Source organism: Choloepus didactylus, chromosome 4, assembly GCF_015220235.1.
Source record: "Choloepus didactylus isolate mChoDid1 chromosome 4, mChoDid1.pri, whole genome shotgun sequence".
Lineage (NCBI taxonomy): Eukaryota > Metazoa > Chordata > Mammalia > Pilosa > Megalonychidae > Choloepus > Choloepus didactylus.
In genome coordinates, this window is record NC_051310.1 from 57,626,618 (window position 1) to 57,646,481 (window position 19,864).

The following is a 19,864-nucleotide window of genomic DNA, read 5'->3' on the forward strand; positions in this document are numbered from 1 at the left end:
GCTCATAGGTTGTAGTCAGTAGTCCAAATTTGTTCATAAAAACCACATGTGGAGCTTGGTTGAGCTACCTTCCCTTGCTTCCCTTGTTTGTTTTTCCAGAGAAAACAAACAATTTGTATATTTGACAATTGTTTCCCATTCTTTCTTTAAGAAACTTTTTTTTTGTTTGTTTCTTCTTGGGAAAATTTCTTGAGTGGCTATAGATTTTAATAAGCTGTCCAAGACAGTAAAGAAGAGATTGCTGGTTGTCTAGAAAAGGAATAGGCTTGAGGAGGCGGGGCAAGATGGCAGACTGGTGAGCTGTATGTTTTAGTTACTCCTCCAGGAAAGTAGGTAGAAAGCCAGGAACTGCGTGGACTGGACACCACAGAGCAATCTGTCTTTGGGCATATTTCATACAACACTCATGAAGATGTCGAACTGCTGAGATCAGCGAAATCTGTAACTTTTTGCGGCCAGGGGACCCACGCCCCTCCCTGCCAGGCTCAGTCCCGTGGGAGGAGGGGCTGTCAGCGCCGGGAAGGAGAAGGGAGAACTGCAGTGGCAGCCCTTATCGGAAACTCATTCTACTGATCCATACTCCAACCATAGATAGACTGAGACCAGACACCAGAGAATCTGAGAGCAGCCAGCCCAGCAGAGAGGAGACAGGCATAGAAAAAAAAAACAACACGAAAAACTCCAAAATAAAAGCAGAGGATTTTTGGAGTTCTGGTGAACACAGAAAGGGGAAGGGCGGAGCTCAGGCCTTGAGGCGCATATGCAAATCCCGAAGAAAAGCTGATCTCTCTGCCCTGTGGACCTTTCCTTAATGGCCCTGCCTGCTTTGTCTGTTAGCATTTCAATAACCCATTAGATCTGTGAGGAGGGCCCTTTTTTTTTTTTTTTTTTAATCCTTTTTTCTTTTTCTAAAACAATTACTCCAAGAAGCCCAATACAGAAAGCTTCAAAGAATTGCAATTTGGGCACGTCAAGGCAAGAGCAGAACTAAGAGAGCTCTGAGACAAAAGGCAATAATCCAGTGGCTGAGAAAATTCACTAAACACCACAACTTCCCAAGAAAAGGGGGGTGTCCACTCACAGCCACCATCCTGGTGGACAGGAAACACTCCTGCCCATCGCCAGCCCCATAGCCCAGAGCTACCCCAGACAACCCAGTGTGACGGAAGTGCTTCAAATAACAGGCACACACCACAAAACTGGGCGTGGACATTAGCCTTCCCTGCAACCTCAGCTGATTGTCCCAGAGTTGGGAAGGTGGAGCAGTGTGAATTAACAAAGCCCCATTCAGCCATCATTTGAGCAGATGTAGGGAGGCCCCTACACAGCCCAGCAGCCCAGAACTGCCCTGGGGGGACGGCACTCACCTGTGACATAGCACAGTCATCCCTCAACAGAGGACCCGGGGTGCACAGCCTGGAAGAGGGGCCCACTTGCAAGTCTCAGGAGCCATACGCCAATACCAAGGACTAGTGGGTCAGTGGCAGAGACAAACTGTGGCAGGACTGAACTGAAGGATTAGACTATTGCAGCAGCTTTAAAACTCTAGGATCACCAGGGAGATTAGATTGTTAGGGCCACCACCCCTCCCCGACTGCCCAGAAACACGCCCCACATACAGGGCAGGCAATACCAACTACACACGCAAACTTGGTACACCAATTGGGCCCCACAAGACTCACTCCCCCACTCACCAAAAAGGCTAAGCAGGGGAGAACTGGCTTGTGGAGAACAGGTGGCTCGTGGACGCCACCTGCTGGTTAGTTAGAGAAAGTGTACTCCACGAAGCTGTAGATCTGATAATTTAGAGATAAGGACTTCAATAGGTCTACAAACCCTAAAAGAACCCTATCAAGTTCAGCAAATGCCACGAGGCCAAAAACAACAGAAAATTATGAAGCATATGAAAAAACCAGACGATATGGATAACCCAAGCCCAAGCACCCAAATCAAAATACCGGTAGAGACACAGCACCTAGAACAGCTACTCAAAGAACTAAAGATGAACAATGAGACCATAGTACGGGATATAAAGGAAATCAAGAAGACTCTAGAAAAGTATAAAGAAGACATTGCAAGACTGAATAAAAAAATGGATGATTTTATGGAAATTAAAGAAACTGTTGACCAAATTAAAAAGATTCTGGACACTCATAGTACAAGACTAGAGGAAGTTGAACAACGAATCAGTGACCTGGAAGATGACAGAATGGAAAATGAAAGCATAAAAGAAAGAATGGGGAAAAAAATTGAAAAAATCGAAATGGACCTCAGGGATATGATAGATAATATGAAACGTCCAAATATAAGACTCACTGGTGTCCCAGAAGGGGAAGAAAAAGGTAAAGGTCTAGGAAGAGTATTCAAAGAAATTGTTGGGGAAAACTTCCCAAATCTTCTAAACAACATAAATACACGAATCATAAATGCTCAGCGAACCCCAAATAGAATAAATCCAAATAAACCCACTCCGAGACATATACTGATCACACTGTCAAACAGAGAGAGAAGGAGCAAGTTCTGAAAGCAGCAAGAGAAAAGCAATTCACCACATACAAAGGAAACAGCATAAGACTAAGTAGTGACTACTCAGCAGCCACCATGGAGGCGAGAAGGCAGTGGCACGATATATTTAAAATTCTGAGTGAGAAAAATTTCCAGCCAAGAATACTTTATCCAGCAAAGCTCTCCTTCAAATTTGAGGGAGAGCTTAAATTTTTCACAGACAAACAAATGCTGAGAGAATTTGCTAACAAGAGACCTGCCCTACTGGAGATACTCAAGGGAGCCCTACAGACAGAGAAACAAAGACAGGACAGAGAGACTTGGAGAAAGGTTCAGTACTAAAGAGATTCGGTATGGGTACAATAAAGGATATTAATAGAGAGAGGGAAAAATATGACAAACATAAACCAAAGGATAAGATGGCCTATTCAAGAAATGCCTTCACGGTTATAACGTTGAATGTAAATGGATTAAACTCCCCAATTAAAAGATATAGATTCGCAGAATGGATCAAAAAAAATGAACCATCAATATGTTGCATACAAGAGACTCATCTTAGACACAGGGACACAAAGAAACTGAAAGTGAAAGGATGGAAAAAAATATTTCATGCAAGCTACAGCCAAAAGAAAGCAGGTGTAGCAATATTAATCTCAGATAAAATAGACTTCAAATGCAGGGATGTTTTGAGAGACAAAGAAGGCCACTACATACTAATAAAAGGGGCAATTCAGCAAGAAGAAATAACAATCGTAAATGTCTATGCACCCAATCAAGGTGCCACAAAATACATGAGAGAAACACTGGCAAAACTAAAGGAAGCAATTGATGTTTCCACAATAATTGTGGGAGACTTCAACACATCACTCTCTCCTATAGATAGATCAACCAGACAGAAGACCAATAAGGAAATTGAAAACCTAAACAATCTGATAAATGAATTAGATTTAACAGACATATACAGGACATTACATCCCAAATCACCAGGATACACATACTTTTCTAGTGCTCACGGAACTTTCTCCAGAATAGATCATATGCTGGGACATAAAACAAGCCTCAATAAATTTAAAAAGATTGAAATTATTCAAAGCACATTCTCTGACCACAATGGAATACAATTAGAAGTCAATAACCATCAGAGACTTAGAAAATTCACAAATACCTGGAGGTTAAACAACACACTACTAAACAATCAGCGGGTTAAAGAAGAAATAGCAAGAGAAATTGCTAAATATATAGAGACGAATGAAAATGAGAACACAACATACCAAAACCTATGGGATGCAGCAAAAGCAGTGCTAAGGGGGAAATTTATAGCACTAAACGCATATATTAAAAAGGAAGAAAGAGCCAAAATCAAAGAACTAATGGATCAACTGAAGAAGCTAGAAAATGAACAGCAAACCAATCCTAAACCAAGTAGAAGAAAAGAAATAACAAGGATTAAAGCAGAAATAAATGACATAGAGAACAAAAAAACAATAGAGAGGATAAATATCACCAAAAGTTGGTTCTTTGAGAAGATCAACAAGATTGACAAGCCCCTAGCTACACTGACAAAATCAAAACGAGAGAAGACCCATATAAACAAAATAATGAATGAAAAAGGTGCCATAACTGCAGATCCTGAAGAAATTAAAAAAATTATAAGAGGATATTATGAACAACTGTATGGCAACAAACTGGATAATGTAGAAGAAATGGGCAATTTCCTGGAAACATATGAACAACCTAGACTGACCAGAGAAGAAATAGAAGACCTCAACCAACCCATCACAAGCAAAGAGACCCAATCAGTCATCAAAAATCTTCCCACAAATAAATGCCCAGGGCCAGATGGCTTCACAGGGGAATTCTACCAAACTTTCCAGAAAGAACTGACACCAATCTTACTCAAATTCTTTCAAAACATTGAAGAAAATGGAACATTACCTAACTCATTTTATGAAGCTAACATCAATCTAATACCAAAACCAGGCAAAGATGCTACAAAAAAGGAAAACTACCGGCCAATCTCCCTAATGAATATAGATGCAAAAATCCTCAACAAAATACTTGCAAATCGAATCCAAAGACACATTAAAAAAATCATACACCATGACCAAGTGGGGTTCATTCCAGGCATGCAAGGATGGTTCAACATAAGAAAAACAATCAATGTATTACAACACATTAAAAACTCGAAAGGGAAAAATCAATTGATCATCTCAATAGATGCTGAAAAAGCATTTGACAAAATCCAACATCCCTTTTTGATAAAAACACTTCAAAAGGTAGGAATTGAAGGAAACTTCCTCAATATGAGAAAGAGCATATACAAAAAACCCACATCCAGCATAGAACTCAATGGTGAGAGACTGAAAGCCTTCCCTCTAAGATCAGGAACAAGACAAGGATGCCCGCTGTCACCACTGTTATTCAACATTGTGCTGGAAGTGCTAGCCAGGGCAATCCGGCAAGACAAAGAAATAAAAGGCATCCAAATTGGAAAAGAAGAAGTAAAACTGTCATTGTTTGCAGATGATATGATCTTATATCTAGAAAACCCTGAGAAATCGACGATACAGCTACTAGAGCTAATAAACAAATTTAGCAAAGTAGCGGGATACAAGATTAATGCACATAAGTCAGTAATGTTTCTATATGCTAGAAATGAACAAACTGAAGAGACACTCAAGAAAAAGATACCATTTTCAATAGCAACTAAAAAAATCAAGTACCTAGGAATAAACTTAACCAAAGATGTAAAAGACCTATACAAAGAAAACTACATAACTCTACTAAAAGAAATAGAAGGGGACCTTAAAAGATGGAAAAATATTCCATGTTCATGGATAGGAAGGCTAAATGTCATTAAGATGTCAATTCTACCCAAACTCATCTACAGATTCAATGCAATCCCAATCAAAATTCCAACAACCTACTTTGCAGACTTGGAAAAGCTAGTTATCAAATTTATTTGGAAAGGGAAGATGCCTCGAATTGCTAAAGACACTCTAAAAAAGAAAAACGAAGTGGGAGGACTTACACTCCCTGACTTTGAAGCTTATTATAAAGCCACAGTTGCCAAAACAGCATGGTACTGGCACAAAGATAGACATATAGATCAATGGAATCGAATTGAGAATTCAGAGATAGACCCTCAGATCTATGGCTGACTGATCTTTGATAAGGCCCCCAAAGTCACTGATCTGAGCCATAATGGTCTTTTCAACAAATGGGGCTGGGAGAGTTGGATATCCATATCCAAAAGAATGAAAGAGGACCCCTACCTCACCCCCTACACAAAAATTAACTCAAAATGGACGAAAGATCTCAATATAAAAGAAAGTACCATAAAACTCCTAGAAGATAATGTAGGAAAACATCTTCAAGACCTTGTATTAGGCGGCCACTTCCTAGACTTTACACCCAAAGCACAAGCAACAAAAGAGAAAATAGATAAATGGGAACTCCTCAAGCTTAGAAGTTCCTTCACCTCAAAGGAATTTCTCAAAAAGGTAAAGAGGCAGCCAACTCAATGGGAAAAAATTTTTGGAAACCATGTATCTGACAAAAGACTGATATCTTGCATATACAAAGAAATCCTACAACTCAATGACAATAGTACAGACAGCCCAATTATAAAATGGGGAAAAGATATGAAAAGACAGTTCTCTGAAGAGGAAATACAAATGGCCAAGAAACACATTAAAAAATGTTCAGCTTCACTAGCTATTAGAGAGATGCAAATTAAGACCACAATGAGATACCATCTAACACTGGTTAGAATGGCTGCCATTAAACAAACAGGAAACTACAAATGCTGGAGGGGATGTGGAGAAATTGGAACTCTTATTCATTGTTGGTGGGACTGTATAATGGTTCAGCCACTCTGGAAGTCAGTCTGGCAGTTCCTTAGAAAACTAGATATAGAGCTACCATTCGATCCAGCGATTGCACTTCTCGGTATATACCCGGAAGATCGGAAAGCAGTGACACGAACAGATATCTGCACGCCAATGTTCATAGCAACATTATTCACAATTGCCAAGAGATGGAAACAACCCAAATGTCCTTCAACAGATGAGTGGATAAATAAAATGTGGTATATACACACGATGGAATACTACGCGGCAGTAAGAAGAAACGATCTCGTGAAACATATGACAACATGGATGAACCTTGAAGACATAATGCTGAGCGAAATAAGCCAGGCACAAAAACAGAAATATTATATGCTACCACTAATGTGAACTTTGAAAAATGTAAAACAAATGGTTTATAATGTAGAATGTAGGGGAACTAGCAGTAGAGAGCAATTAAGGAAGGGGGAACAATAATCCAAGAAGAACAGATAAGGTATTTAACGTTCTGGGGATGCCCAGAAATGACTATGGTCTGTTAATTTCTGATGGATATAGTAGGAACAAGTTCACAGAAATGTTGCTATATTATGTAACTTTCTTGGGGTAAAGTAGGAACATGTTGGAAGTTAAGCAGTTATCTTAGGTTAGTTGTCTTTTTCTTACTCCCTTGTTATGGTCTCTTTGAAATGTTCTTTTATTGTATGTTTGTTTTCTTTTTAACTTTTTTTTCATACAGTTGATTTAAAAAAGAAGGGAAATTTAAAAAAAAAAAAAAAAGAAAAAGAAAAATAAGGAAAAAAAATATGTAGTGCCCCCTTGAGGAGCCTGTGGAGAATGCAGGGGTATTTGCCTACCCCACCTCCATGGTTGCTAACATGACCACAGACATAGGGGACTGGTGGTTTGATGGGTTGAGCCCTCTACCATAAGTTTTACCCTTGGGAAGACGGTTGCTGCAAAGGAGAGGCTAGGCCTCCCTATATTTGTGCCTAAGAGTCTCCTCCCGAATGCCTCTTTGTTGCTCAGATGTGGCCCTCTCTCTCTGGCTAAGCCAACTTGAAAGGTGAAATCACTGCCCTCCCCCCTACGTGGGATCAGACACCCAGGGGAGTGAATCTCCCTGGCAACGTGGAATATGACTCCCGGGGAGGAATGTACACCTGGCATCGTGGGATGGAGAACATCTTCTTGACCAAAAGGGGGATGTGAAAGGAAATGAAATAAGCTTCAGTGGCAGAGAGATTCCAAAAGGAGCTGAGAGGTCACTCTGGAGGGCATTCTTACGCACACTTTAGACAACCCTTTTTAGGTTCTAAAGAATTGGGGTAGCTGGTGGTGGATACCTGAAACTATCAAACTACAACTCAGAACCCATGAATCTCGAAGACAGTTGTATAAAAATGTAGCTTATCAGGGGTGACAATGGGATTGGGAAAGCCATAAGGACCACACTCCACTTTGTCTAGTTTATGGATGGATGAGTAGAAAAATAGGGGGAGGAAACAAACAGACAAAGGTACCCAGTGTTCTTTTTTACTTCAATTGCTCTTTTTCACTCTAATTATTATTCTTGTTATTTTTGTGTGTGTGCTAATGAAGGTGTCAGGGATTGATTTAGGTGATGAATGTACAACTATGTAATGGTACTGTAAACAATCGAAAGTACGATTTGTTTTGTATGGCTGCGTGGTATGTGAATATATCTCAATAAAATGATGATTAAAAAAAAAAAAAAAAGGAAAGAAGAGATTGCTTCTTTTTCCCACAGGGAAGTGACTCTAAACCAACCTCTCATGCTAGTGGGGGAAGGGCACCAAATTCTGCAGTTTGGGGGCTTTACTTACAGTTTTGTGTTGTGATCTACGCCCTTCCACCCATTCCGGACTGGTGAACCATGTGTGTCTGGTCACAGATGTAGACCAGTTATTCCAGACAGTTCCTGGCTATTTACCGCTGCTCTAGAGAACCATCTAAATTCCACACCTCTGTGCTGCCATCTTGCCCCTCCATGTTCCTACTATTGCCTTTTAAACTTTTTGTTTCAAAATAAGTTTAGACTTACAGAAGAATTATGAAGATAATATAGAGGGCCCATGATGTATCATCTTACATGACTATGGTTCATTGATCAAAACTTAAAACATATTGCTGTTACAATACTATTAATTAAATAACAGACTTTATTCACACTTTAATTTTTCCATTGCATTTGATTGCCATATTTTCTTTAGTTTCCTACAGTACATGACAGTCTTTCCATGAAAGACAGTCTTTCCATGTCTTTGATGACCTTGATGCTTTTTAAGGGTACTAGTTAGTTTGTAGAATGTCCTTCAACTTGTCTCATTTCCCAAGATTAGACTGCAGTTACAGATTTTTGGGGGAAAATACCACAGGGGTGATGAGGTGATGTGCCCTTCTCATACCATATCAGGGCTACACGATATCAATAAGTCTTATTGTTACTGATGAGGTTAACCTTGATGACTTGGTTAAGTAGTATTTTTTGTTTTCTCTACTGTAAGTTATTATATTTATTATAAGCAAATATTACAGTTTAACTTCTTATATATATCAGTGTGAATTCCCTGAATAGTACTACCAACAATGCTACCATTTCTTCTGCCATGTGTGGTTCTAAATTTTCTCATTTGATTCTCAGGATGCCCCAGTGAAATAGGCATCTTGTTCTCACTCATTTTACAGCCAAGAAATCCGAGGCTCATGGTGACTTCCCCAAGGTCCAACAGTAGTAAATGATGGAGTCAGATCCTAACTTAGCCTAACTCAAAGGCTGGCTTCTAACACTTGCCATATGGTTGCTATCAGACCTTAGGATGGGGTTGCTCTTGTATTTTTCCAGAGAAAACAATTTGTATATTTGACAATTGTTTCTCATTCTTTCTTTAAGAAACATTTTTTTGTTTGTTTCTTCTTGGGAAAATTTCTTGTGTGGCTATAGATTTTAATAAGCTGCCCAAGACAATAACATTGCATTGAAATCCTGGAAAAATCCGGAATTCTTTTGGGAACACCAAGAATTTATCTTTGGGCTTCTTTTGAAAATATGACTGAAGGTTAGGCTGAGTATTCAAAATAGAAAACTGCTTAAGGAATGGCACTGAATTTTTTCTTCCCTGGTGTTATCAGGCACTTTGTGTGAGAAACAAGCACCCTTTCTAAAAAGGAACAAATGCTCACCGGATTGTGGAGAAGAAAAGAATTTATTCACGGTCTTGCAAGAACGGGTGCCCAACCAAATGTGGGGGTTGGCATGCAGAACAATAGATTCAGCAGTATTTATTCCCTAAACCTAACTGCAAGTCCCTCCCCTGTTTCTCCATTGGCTGGATACTCCAGAGGTTACATTTTATTTGACAAGCCTAACTAGCCCGCCCAAATTTGAAACATGCAGCCCCCCAAATTGGAAACATTTGATATAGGTTTTTCCTGCAAATTTGCAACATTAGGAACCCTTGGAACAAATCTCTACCCCTGACTATAATGGGTATGCCCAGGCCTCTTTAGAGCCAGTCTGGGCTAGTTTGGTAACAAGTTATGACGCTATTTTGAGAACCTCTATTCTGAGGCTCCACCCTGCAAGGATAGTAGATAGTGGGCAGATAAGCAGGGGTATTGACTGTGGATAGTGGGCAGATAAGCAGGGGGACTGACTGTGGATAGTGGGCAGATAAGCAGGGGGACTGTGAATTACAGTTTGTCTTTTTAACCTTTTACCAATTCCTTAACTGCCCCACCCTGCTAGGCACACCTGTCCTCTGTGAAAGCTAAACTTAATCTCATTCTCACGTCTGTGTATGTCTTTAAGCTCTACATGCTTACTTTTGTTGACCATGCTGATGACTTTTCTTCTACACAGTCATATGTGTCTCTGAATAGGCTGACTCAGAGGATGATAATTGCAGTTTAAATGATGACTCAGGATCTGTGAGCCCCTATTCTAGTAGCAACAGAGCCACTGAAGGTCAGGCAGTGTGGGTGGACATTTGCAGTCTCCATGACTCACTTGGCAGCCTACCTTTTTGAGAGAACCAGCTGTAGGTGGCTGCAAAAGCTCTATTTCATCTCCCTTCCCTGTCTAATCATACTCTGTAGATTGAGCATCTCCAAATCCTTAGAAATCATGTAACTGGGTGTCTTGAATGTGTACAATCTGGCAAGCTGTCCAGATACTTGTTTTTAAAACCAGAACATTTTGTTTTTAAAAGTCTATTGTATGCTTGGCCATATATGCCAGGTTCTACAGCTTAACCAAGATACCACTTGTCACCAAGAGCCTACCCAGATGGCATACACATAAAAACTGTAGGATTTGTTTCCATTAGGAAGGGAGAGAAGTGACTGGAGTAATTATGATGCAGAGTACAATTATGATGCATACCACAAATACATTTGTAATCCTGCATTTTCCATGTAACACCAGATTATGAGGATTTCTCCCATGATTTAAAGAGAAAGACTTTGCTAACTTCATAGGAGGAAAATAATTCATTTTAAGTCCAATAATATTTTAGTGAGGATTAACATTCTTCTTTATTCTATCTAGGTATATTTGCCCATAGATTTTGTTAGCTTTTCTACTGTTTCTTTCTTTAAAATTGGATATGTTACTAAAGCAAGCCTCTGATTTCAGATATCCTAAATGATGCTATATTTGATGAAGATCATGATGAGATGGTGATTGTGAAGGACATAGATATGTTTTCCATGTGTGAACATCATCTAGTTCCATTTGTTGGAAAGGTAAGGTTTTCTTTTTTTTCTTAACAATTTTTAAAAGCCTAAGTTTTAAAAATGAGAGTAATTATATTTAATTTTGTAATTTCTAATATCGCTAACATTTAGAATTAGACATAAGTATTTACTTTTTATCAACACAACTAATATAATAGTTTGAAATGAAAAAAAAAACCCACAATAATACAAATGTAGAAGAATAAACACACAGTTTGTGAATAAAAAAAACCACACATTGCAGCAGAAGAACCTCAGGGCAAGTATGTCTTATTAAATATCATGTTAATAGGTTAAAATAATGAGGTTAACATGGCACTTTCCCCCCTATATAGCTGCTGCAGTCTTTGAAAACCTTTGTCCTTTATTTTGGCTGAATAATGTTTGATCAAGATACACTTACATTAGGCATGACATGATGAGTAATAATTTCAGAATTTCTTATGACAGGTTATAGTATTAGTAGGTTTTTTTCTAACTCTTTGTATATTATGATAGAAAAACTCTAATGCAAGCTGGATGATATGTTATTTACTAGTTGTGGTTAAATACTTTTAGAACATGTGGGTTTAGGACAAAGGGTTGTTCTGCCTTACCAGTATCATAATTTTATTTTCTAATTTTCTATTAATAATTTTCAAACAGAAGACTTACAGGAAATAGTGTATGAACACCTATACAGCTATCACCTAAATTTAGTGTTAATATTTACTTCACATTTTTTGTTAAACTATCTTTTTTTAAAACATTTTTCTTATTTTTTTTATTAGAGGAGTTGTAGGTTTGCAGAAAAATCATGCAGAAAATAGAACACTCATATAACCCACCCCTCCTACACAGTTTTCTCTATTACTAACAAATTGCATTAGTGTGGTAGCTTTGTTACAAATTGATGAAAGAATTTTATTATAATTGTATTATTAACTGTAATTCATAGTGTACATTAGGGTTCACTCCTTGTAGTATACATTCTTATGGTTGTTTCTCTTAACGTTTTTATTCTAGTAACATATACAACCTAAAATTTCCCCTTTTAACCACATTCAAATGTATAATTCAGTGCTGTTAATTATGTTCACAGTGTTGTGCTACTATCACCATCATCCTTCACCAAAACTTTTCCATTACCCCAAACAGAATTTCTGTACAGATTAGAATCAACTCTCAATACCCCACCCCCATCCTGGACCCTGGTAACCTGTATTCTAGTTTCTGACTCCATGAACTTGCTTATTCTATTTATTTTGTTATCTGCGAGATCATGCAGTGTTTGTCCATTTGTGTCTGGCTTATTTCACTCAACATGATGTCTTTAAGATTCATCCATGTTGTCACATGTATCAGAACTTCATTCATTTTTATGGCTGAGGAATATTACATTGTATGTATATAGCACATTTTGTTTACCCATTCATTGGTTGATGGACACTTGGGTGGCTTCCATCTTGGAGCAATTGTGAATAAGCTGCTATGAACATCGGTGTGAAAATATCTGTTCCAGTCCTGGCTTTCAATTCTCTTGGGTAAATACCTAAAGTGAGATTGCTGGATTACATGGTAATTCTATACCTTCTGAGGAACTGCCAAATTGTTTTCCACAGCAGCCATACCATTTTACATTCCCACCAATAATGAATGAGTGTTCCTATTTCTCCACATCCTCTCCAATACTTATTTTCCATTTAAAAAAAAGTAGCCATTCTAATGGATGTGAAATGGTATCTCATTGTGACTTTGATGAGCATTTTTTCATTTACTTATTGGCCATTTGTATATTTGCTTTGGAGAAATGTATGCATTCTTGCCCATTTTTAAAATTGGGTTTTTGGTCTTTTTGTTGTTGAGTTGTAGGGTTTCTTTATATATTCTGGATATTAAACTTTTATTGGATATGTGCTTTTCAAATGTTTTCTCCCATTCTATATGTTGTCTTGTTTTTTTTTTTAATTTTGATGAAGTTCCACTTATCTATTTTTTCTTTCATTGTTCATGCTTTACATGTAAAATCTAAGAAATCATTGCCTAACACAAGGTTCTGAAGATGTTTTCCCATGTTTTCTTCTCGGAATTTTAGAGTTTTGGTTCTTACGTTTAGGTCTTGGATCCATTTTGAGTTGATTTTTCTATATAGTGTAAGATAGGGGTCCAGTTTCATATTTTGCATATGCATATCCAGATTTTCTGGCACCATTTGTTGAAGACTGTTGTTTCCCTATTGAGTACTTGGCAACATTGTCAAGAATCAATTGACCTTAGATGTGAGAGTTTATTTCTGAACTCTCAATTCCGTTCCATTGGTTTATGTCTGTCCTTGTGCCAGTACTACACTGTTTTGATTACTGTAGCTTAGTAATAAGTTTTAAAATTGGGAAGTGTGAATTCCCCATCTTCATTCTTCTTTTTCAAGTTGTTTTTGGTTATTCAGGGCCCTTTACCCTTCCATATCAATTTGATTATTGTCTTTTCTATTTCTGCAAAAAAGGTTGCTGGACTTTTGCTTAGGATTGTGTTGACTCTGTAAATTGCTTTGGGTAGAATTGACATCTAAATAATATTTAGTCTTCTAGTCCATGAACATGGAATGTCCTTCTACTTAATTAGATACTGTTTAATTTATTTCAGCACTGTTCTGAGGTTTTCCCATATAAAAGTCCTTTACATCTTTGGTTAAATTTATTCCTAGGTATTTGATTCTTTTACTTGTTATTGTAAATGGAATTTTTTTCTTGATTACTTCTTCAGATTGTTCATTACTAGTCTATAGAAACACTTGTGATTTTTTGCATTTGATCTTGTAACATGCCACTTTGCTGAATGCTTTTATTTTTTTCTAGTAGCTTTGTAGTGGATCTTTCAGGATTCTGTATATAGGATCATGTCATCTGCAAATAGGGAAATTTTTACTCCTTCTTTTCCAATTTGGATGCCTTTTATTCCAGTACAATGTTGAGTAACAGTGGGTATCCTTGTCTTCTTTCTGCTCTTAGAGGGAAAGCTTTCAGTCTTCCAACATTGAGTATTATGCCATCTGTGGGTTTTCCGTATATGCCCTTTATCATACTGAGGAAGTTTCTTTCCAGCTTTTATCAAGTTTTCTTCGGTTTTTATCAAGAAGGGGTGCTAGATTTTGGCAAATGCCTTTTCTATATCGATTAAGATGATCATGTGGTTTTTCACCTTCATTCTATTAACGTGGTGCATTACACTAATTGATTTTCTTATGTTGAACTGCTCTTGCATACTTGAGATAAATCCCATTTGATCATGGAGTATAATTCTTCTAATGTTGGATTTGGTATGCTAGTACTTTTTTTGGAGGACTTTTGCCACCTATATGCGTGAGGGATATCTTATTGTTGATCTCATTGAATGAGTTAGGGAATGCTCTCTCCTCTTCTAGTTTTTTGGAAGACTTTGAGCAGGATTGGTGTTAATTCTTAGAATGCTTGGTAAAATTCTCTAGTGAAGCCATCTGACCCTGGGCTCTTTTTGGTTAGGAAGTTTCCAGTTACTATTTCAGTCTTTATTTGTTATTGGTCTGATGAGAACTTCTGTTTCTTCTTGAGCCAGTGTAAGTAGTTTGTGTGTTTCTAGGAATTTGTTCATTTAATCTAGGTTATCTAATTTTTTGGAGTAGAATTGTTCATAGAATCCTCTTATACTCCTTTACTTTCTATGGGGTTGTTAATAATGGCCTCCCTCTCATTTCTGATTTTTTATTATTTATGTCCTCTCTCTTTTTTTCTTTGTCAGTTTAGCTAAAGGTTTGTTGATCTCTATTGATCTTTTAAAAAAGCCAACTTTTGGTTTTGCTGATTTTTCCCTATATTTTTAAAATTCTCTATTTCTTTACTTCTGCTCTGATCTTTTATTTCCTTCCTTCTGCTCACTTTGGGTTTAGTTTGTTCTTCTTTTTCTGGATCCTCCAGTTATGAGTTAGTTCTCTGATTTGAGATCTTTCTTCTTTTTTGTTTGTTTTACTTTTTTTCTTGGTTAACTTTTTCTTCTTTTCTAATGTAAGCATTTAGAGCTATGAATTTTCTTCTCAGCATTACCTTTGCTGCCTTCCCTAAGTTTTTGGTGTGTTATGTCTTTGTTTTTATGTGCCTCAAGATATTTTCTAGTTTCCCTGTTATTTCTTCTTTGACCGAAGTTGTTTAAGAGTGGGTTGTTTAATTTCCACATATTTGTGACTTTTCCAGTTCTCCTCACTTATTTCTAGTTTAACTCTGTTGTGGTCAGAGAAGATTCGCTGTAGAATTTAAATATTTTATTTTATTTTATTGAGACTTCTTTTGTGACCTAACATATGGTCTGTCCTGGGTAATGGGCAATATGCAGTGGAGAAGAATGTGTATTTTGCTGTTGCTGGGTGTTGTATTCTATACGTCTGTTAGGTGTAGTTGGTTTATAGTATCTTTCAAGTCTTCTATTTCCTTATTGATCTTCTGTCTAGATTTTCCATTCGTTATTGAAAGTGGTGCATTAAAGTGTCCTAGTATTAATTTAGAACTGTATTTTTCTCCCTTCAAATTTGTCAGTATTATTGTGTCATGTATTTTGGAGCTCTGCCTTTGTGTCATACATTTTGGAGCTCTGCTCAAAGTAGGGGAAGGGCTTTCAGACCCAGGCCTGGAAACAGTCTCTGTCCACATTTTCTCAGTTTCTTTGTCCCTCACTGACTTGGACCTTGAAATGTCCTCCCCTGTCCCCCGGGTCTTCAAACAGTGGGGTATGTCTCACTGCTGTGAGAGATTTTAAATCTGTGTCCCTGGTAGGAGGGGTCCCGTCTGCTGATTCTGTGCCTTTCCCACACAGAGACCGAGTGAGGGGGAGGGGAGAGGACCAGCTGGTCTTAGATGGAAGATTCTTACCCGGTATTTCTTCTCTTTCTTCAATTTGCCATCTGCAGGGTCCCTCTCAAATCTGTATCCTCCTGCAGAGTTTCAAACAATTCAGAGTTGTTCTTTTTTTCATTTAATCTCTGGAGAGGAATTTTTATTAACTTTTTATGTTGCCATGTTGATGACATCACCATCTTGGCTCACTTTTTAAAATTCTTTTTTTCTTTCTGCTCTTCAGCCTGAATAATTTCATTTGTTTTGTGTTTGCATTCACTGAATCTTTTTTCTGCCTGCTCCCATGTTCTGTTAAAACCTTTGGGGAACTCTTTTCATTTGTTATTGTAGTCTTTAACTCCAGTATTTCTGTTTGGTCCATTTTTAAAGTTTTTGTTTTTTGAGATTCTCATATTCTTCAGTCACTGTTTTCTTCATCCTTTATTTCTTTCTCTGTGTTTTCCTCTATCTCCTAGAGCATTTTGAGGATTTTTTTTTTTTTAAACTTTTGCCTGGTATGTCCAAAGTCTTGTCTTCATCATTGATGGTGTCTGAATTTTTATCTTATCTCTTGGTTTAAGCCATAATTTATTGTTCCTTTGTGTTGTAACCTTTTTTTGCACACTGTACATTTTAACATTTTAAGGTATTTACCCTGGGGTTTTGTCCCGGAAGTGTCTGTTCCTTAAGTTTGTATCTTGCTAATGATATGATAAAGATTTCCTTGAATGCCAGGAGCTAACAAAAATAATCCAATGCAAAAAATACCTTCCATAGTCTTTGCCAATTGGCTCTGCATTGGCTGGTTCTCTCTTTCAGAATTTAGCAGTCTTATCAAGAAGATCAGCCTGAGGAGAATATGAATTGCAGGTTCCTCCCCATCTTTTCTGAGCCTGTGTCTTGTCCTTGGCTTGTGCTTGCTTGTCATTTTAGGAATCCCCCCATTTGCAGGAATTTGAATGCCCCATTCTCGTCTCTATGAATTAGACTCCCCGCTGCACCCCACAGATGCTCTATTTTATGACTTAAAGCAGGTAATTCTTTGCTGCAGGCCAATTTGACTTAATTGTTCCTTACATTGCTTTAGCTTCTGCAAACAGTTTCTGCCTGCAAGACAAGTGCTGGGAAGGCAAGCATGAAAAGAGTTTCCTAGTTCAGTCTTTCAGGCTGCTACCCAATAGATGGCACTGACATACAGGCATCCCAGTATGCACTAGAGGTTACTCTTCTCTCTTTGGAACAGGGCTAGGGACCCACAATGGGATTGCAGTCTGGCTCTACATCTTGCTGGGAAGAGGGTTTGGAGGGGCCAGCAAGGGTGCCATGAGCTTCTCCTATATTTTTTGAAGATTTTATTGAGATTGTTCACATACCATACAATTATCCAAAGATCCAAAGTGCACAATTACCCACAGCACCATCATACAGCTGTGCATCCATCACCACAATTAATTTTTTCCCAATTTTTAGAACATTTTCATTACTACAAAAGAGATAAAGACAAAAAAAAGAAAACTCAATTCCTCCCCTATCCCTAACCAGCCCCCTTCATAATTGACTCATAGTATTGGTATAGTACATTTGTTACTGTTGATGAAAGAATGTTAAAATACTGTTAACTATAGTACATAGCTTGCAATAGATATATTTTTTCCTATATTCCCCTCTAATATTAGCTTCTAGTTATAGTGCCATACATTTGTTCTAGTTCATGAGAGAGGTTTCTAATGTTTGTACAGTTAATCATGGACATTGTCCACCACAAGATTCACTGTTTTATACATTCCCATCTTTTAACCTCCAACTTTCCTTCTGGTGACAGTGGTGACTCTAAGCTTCCCCTTTCCACCACATTCATGCACGATTCAGGACTGTTAGTTATTCTCAAAACATGCTACCTTCACCTCTATCCACTTCCAAATACTTAGGTTCAACCTTGTTGAACATTCTGCTCATAATAAGCAACCACTCCCCATTCTTAGGCTCCTTCTATATCCTGTTAACTTACATTTCATGTGTACATGTTTGCATATTATAATTAGTTCATATCAGTGAAACCATGCAGTATTTGTCCTTATGTGTCTGACTTATTTCACTCAATATAGTGCCCTCAAGATTTCTTCATCAACCCATTTTTTTTAAGATGGCTTTGTTCACCCACCAAACTTTCTGTCCTAAGTAATCAATCAATGGTTCCCTGTATAGTAATGGATTTATGTATTCACCACCATCACTACTACCTATAAAAGGACATCTCCATTTCTTTCACAAAGAAGGAGGAAAAGTCAAAGAAGGTAGACAGAAAAAAGAAAGAGAAAGAAAAACAAGAACAAAAAAAATGACAGCTAATAAGCAACAAAAAGAAAGAATTAAACTGAAGGAGAATGAAAGAGTCAAACAGCACCACCAATGCCAAGAGTCCCATATCCCTCCCGTATGTCCCCCACTTAAAGGCATTTGGCTTTGGTATATTGCCTTTGTTACATTAAAGGAAGCATAATACAAAGTTTATGTAACTACAGTCTCTAGTTTGCACTGATTATGTTTTTACCCCAATACCACCCTATTTTTAACACCTTGTAAGGTTGACATTCATTTGTTCTCCCTCATGTAAAACATATTTGTATATATTATCATAATTGTTGAGCACTCTAGGTGTCACTGAGTTATACAGTCCCCATCTTTATCTTTCCTCTTTCCTTCTGGTGTCCCACATGCTGCTAACCTTCCTCTTTCAACCATACTCACAGTCATCTTTGTTCAGTATACTTACATTGTTGTGCTACCATCACCCAAAATTGTGTTCCAAACCTCTCACTCCTGTCTTTTCCTATCTGTCTGTAGTGCTCCCTTTAGTACTTCCTGTAGTGCAGGTGTGTTGTTCACAAACTCATTGTCTGTTTGTCAGAGAATGTATTAAGCTCTCCCTCATATTTGAAGGGCAGTTTTGCAGGATATAGGATTCTCAGTTGGCAGTTTTTCTCTTTCAATATCGTAAATATATCCCACCACTTCCTTCTTGCCTCATGGTTTCTACTGAGAAATCTGCACATAGTCTTATCAAGCTTCCTTTGTATGTGATGGATTGCTTTTCTCTTGCTGCTTTCAGAATTCTCTATCTTTGACTTCTGATAATCTGATTATTAAGTATCTTGGTGTGGGTCTAGTCACATCTTTTCTGTTTGGGGTATACTGCACTTCTTGGATCTGTAATTTTATGTCTTTCATAAGAGATGGGAAATTTTCATTGATTATTTTCTCTATCATTGCTTCTGCCCCTTTTCCCTTCTATTCTCCTTCTGGGACACCCATGACACGTATATTCATGCGTTTCACGTTGTCATTCAATTCCCTGAGATGTTGCTCATATTTATCCATTCTTTTCCCTATCTGTTCTTTTGTGTGTAGGATTTCAGGTGTCTTGTTCTCCAGTTCCTGAATGTTTTCTTCCACCTCTTGAGATCTGCTGTTGTATGTCTCCATTGTGTTTTTCATCTCTTGTGTTGTGCTTTTCATTCCCATAGATTCTGCCAGTTGTTTTTTCGAACTTTTGATTTCTACCTTATGTTTGCCCAGTGTTTTCTTTATAGTCTTTGTCTCTTTTGTTATATCTTCCCTGAACTTGCTGAAATGGTTTAGTGCATGTCTTTGAAAATATTTAATAGATTGTTTCACTAAAGTCAAACAAGATCTCAACTGTATCTTGATTGAGGTGTAAGTTTGTTCCTATGACTGGGCCATATCTTCGTTTTTCTTAGTGTAGGTTGTAGTTTTCTGTTGTCTAGGCATCTGGTTTCCTTGGTTACCCTGGTCAGATTTTCTCGGACCAGAATGGGTTCAGGTCTCAGAAGGGGGTTATATTCAGGGTGTATATTAGAGAAATGACAGACTTTTCTGTGAGGTTTCCAGTCACTG

The 19,864-nt window shown here is 37.8% G+C and overlaps 1 protein-coding gene across 1 annotated transcript in view; it reads left to right on the forward strand.

The window, feature by feature from the left end:
- GCH1 (GTP cyclohydrolase 1) overlaps window positions 1–19,864 on the forward strand; it is a 115,400-nt gene that overhangs the window by 56,897 nt on the left and 38,639 nt on the right. Inside the window, exon 2 of the mRNA XM_037832666.1 lies at window positions 11,011–11,120. Within this exon, the coding sequence (XP_037688594.1) occupies window positions 11,011–11,120 (110 nt within the window). The remainder of the gene's footprint in view (window positions 1–11,010; window positions 11,121–19,864) is intronic.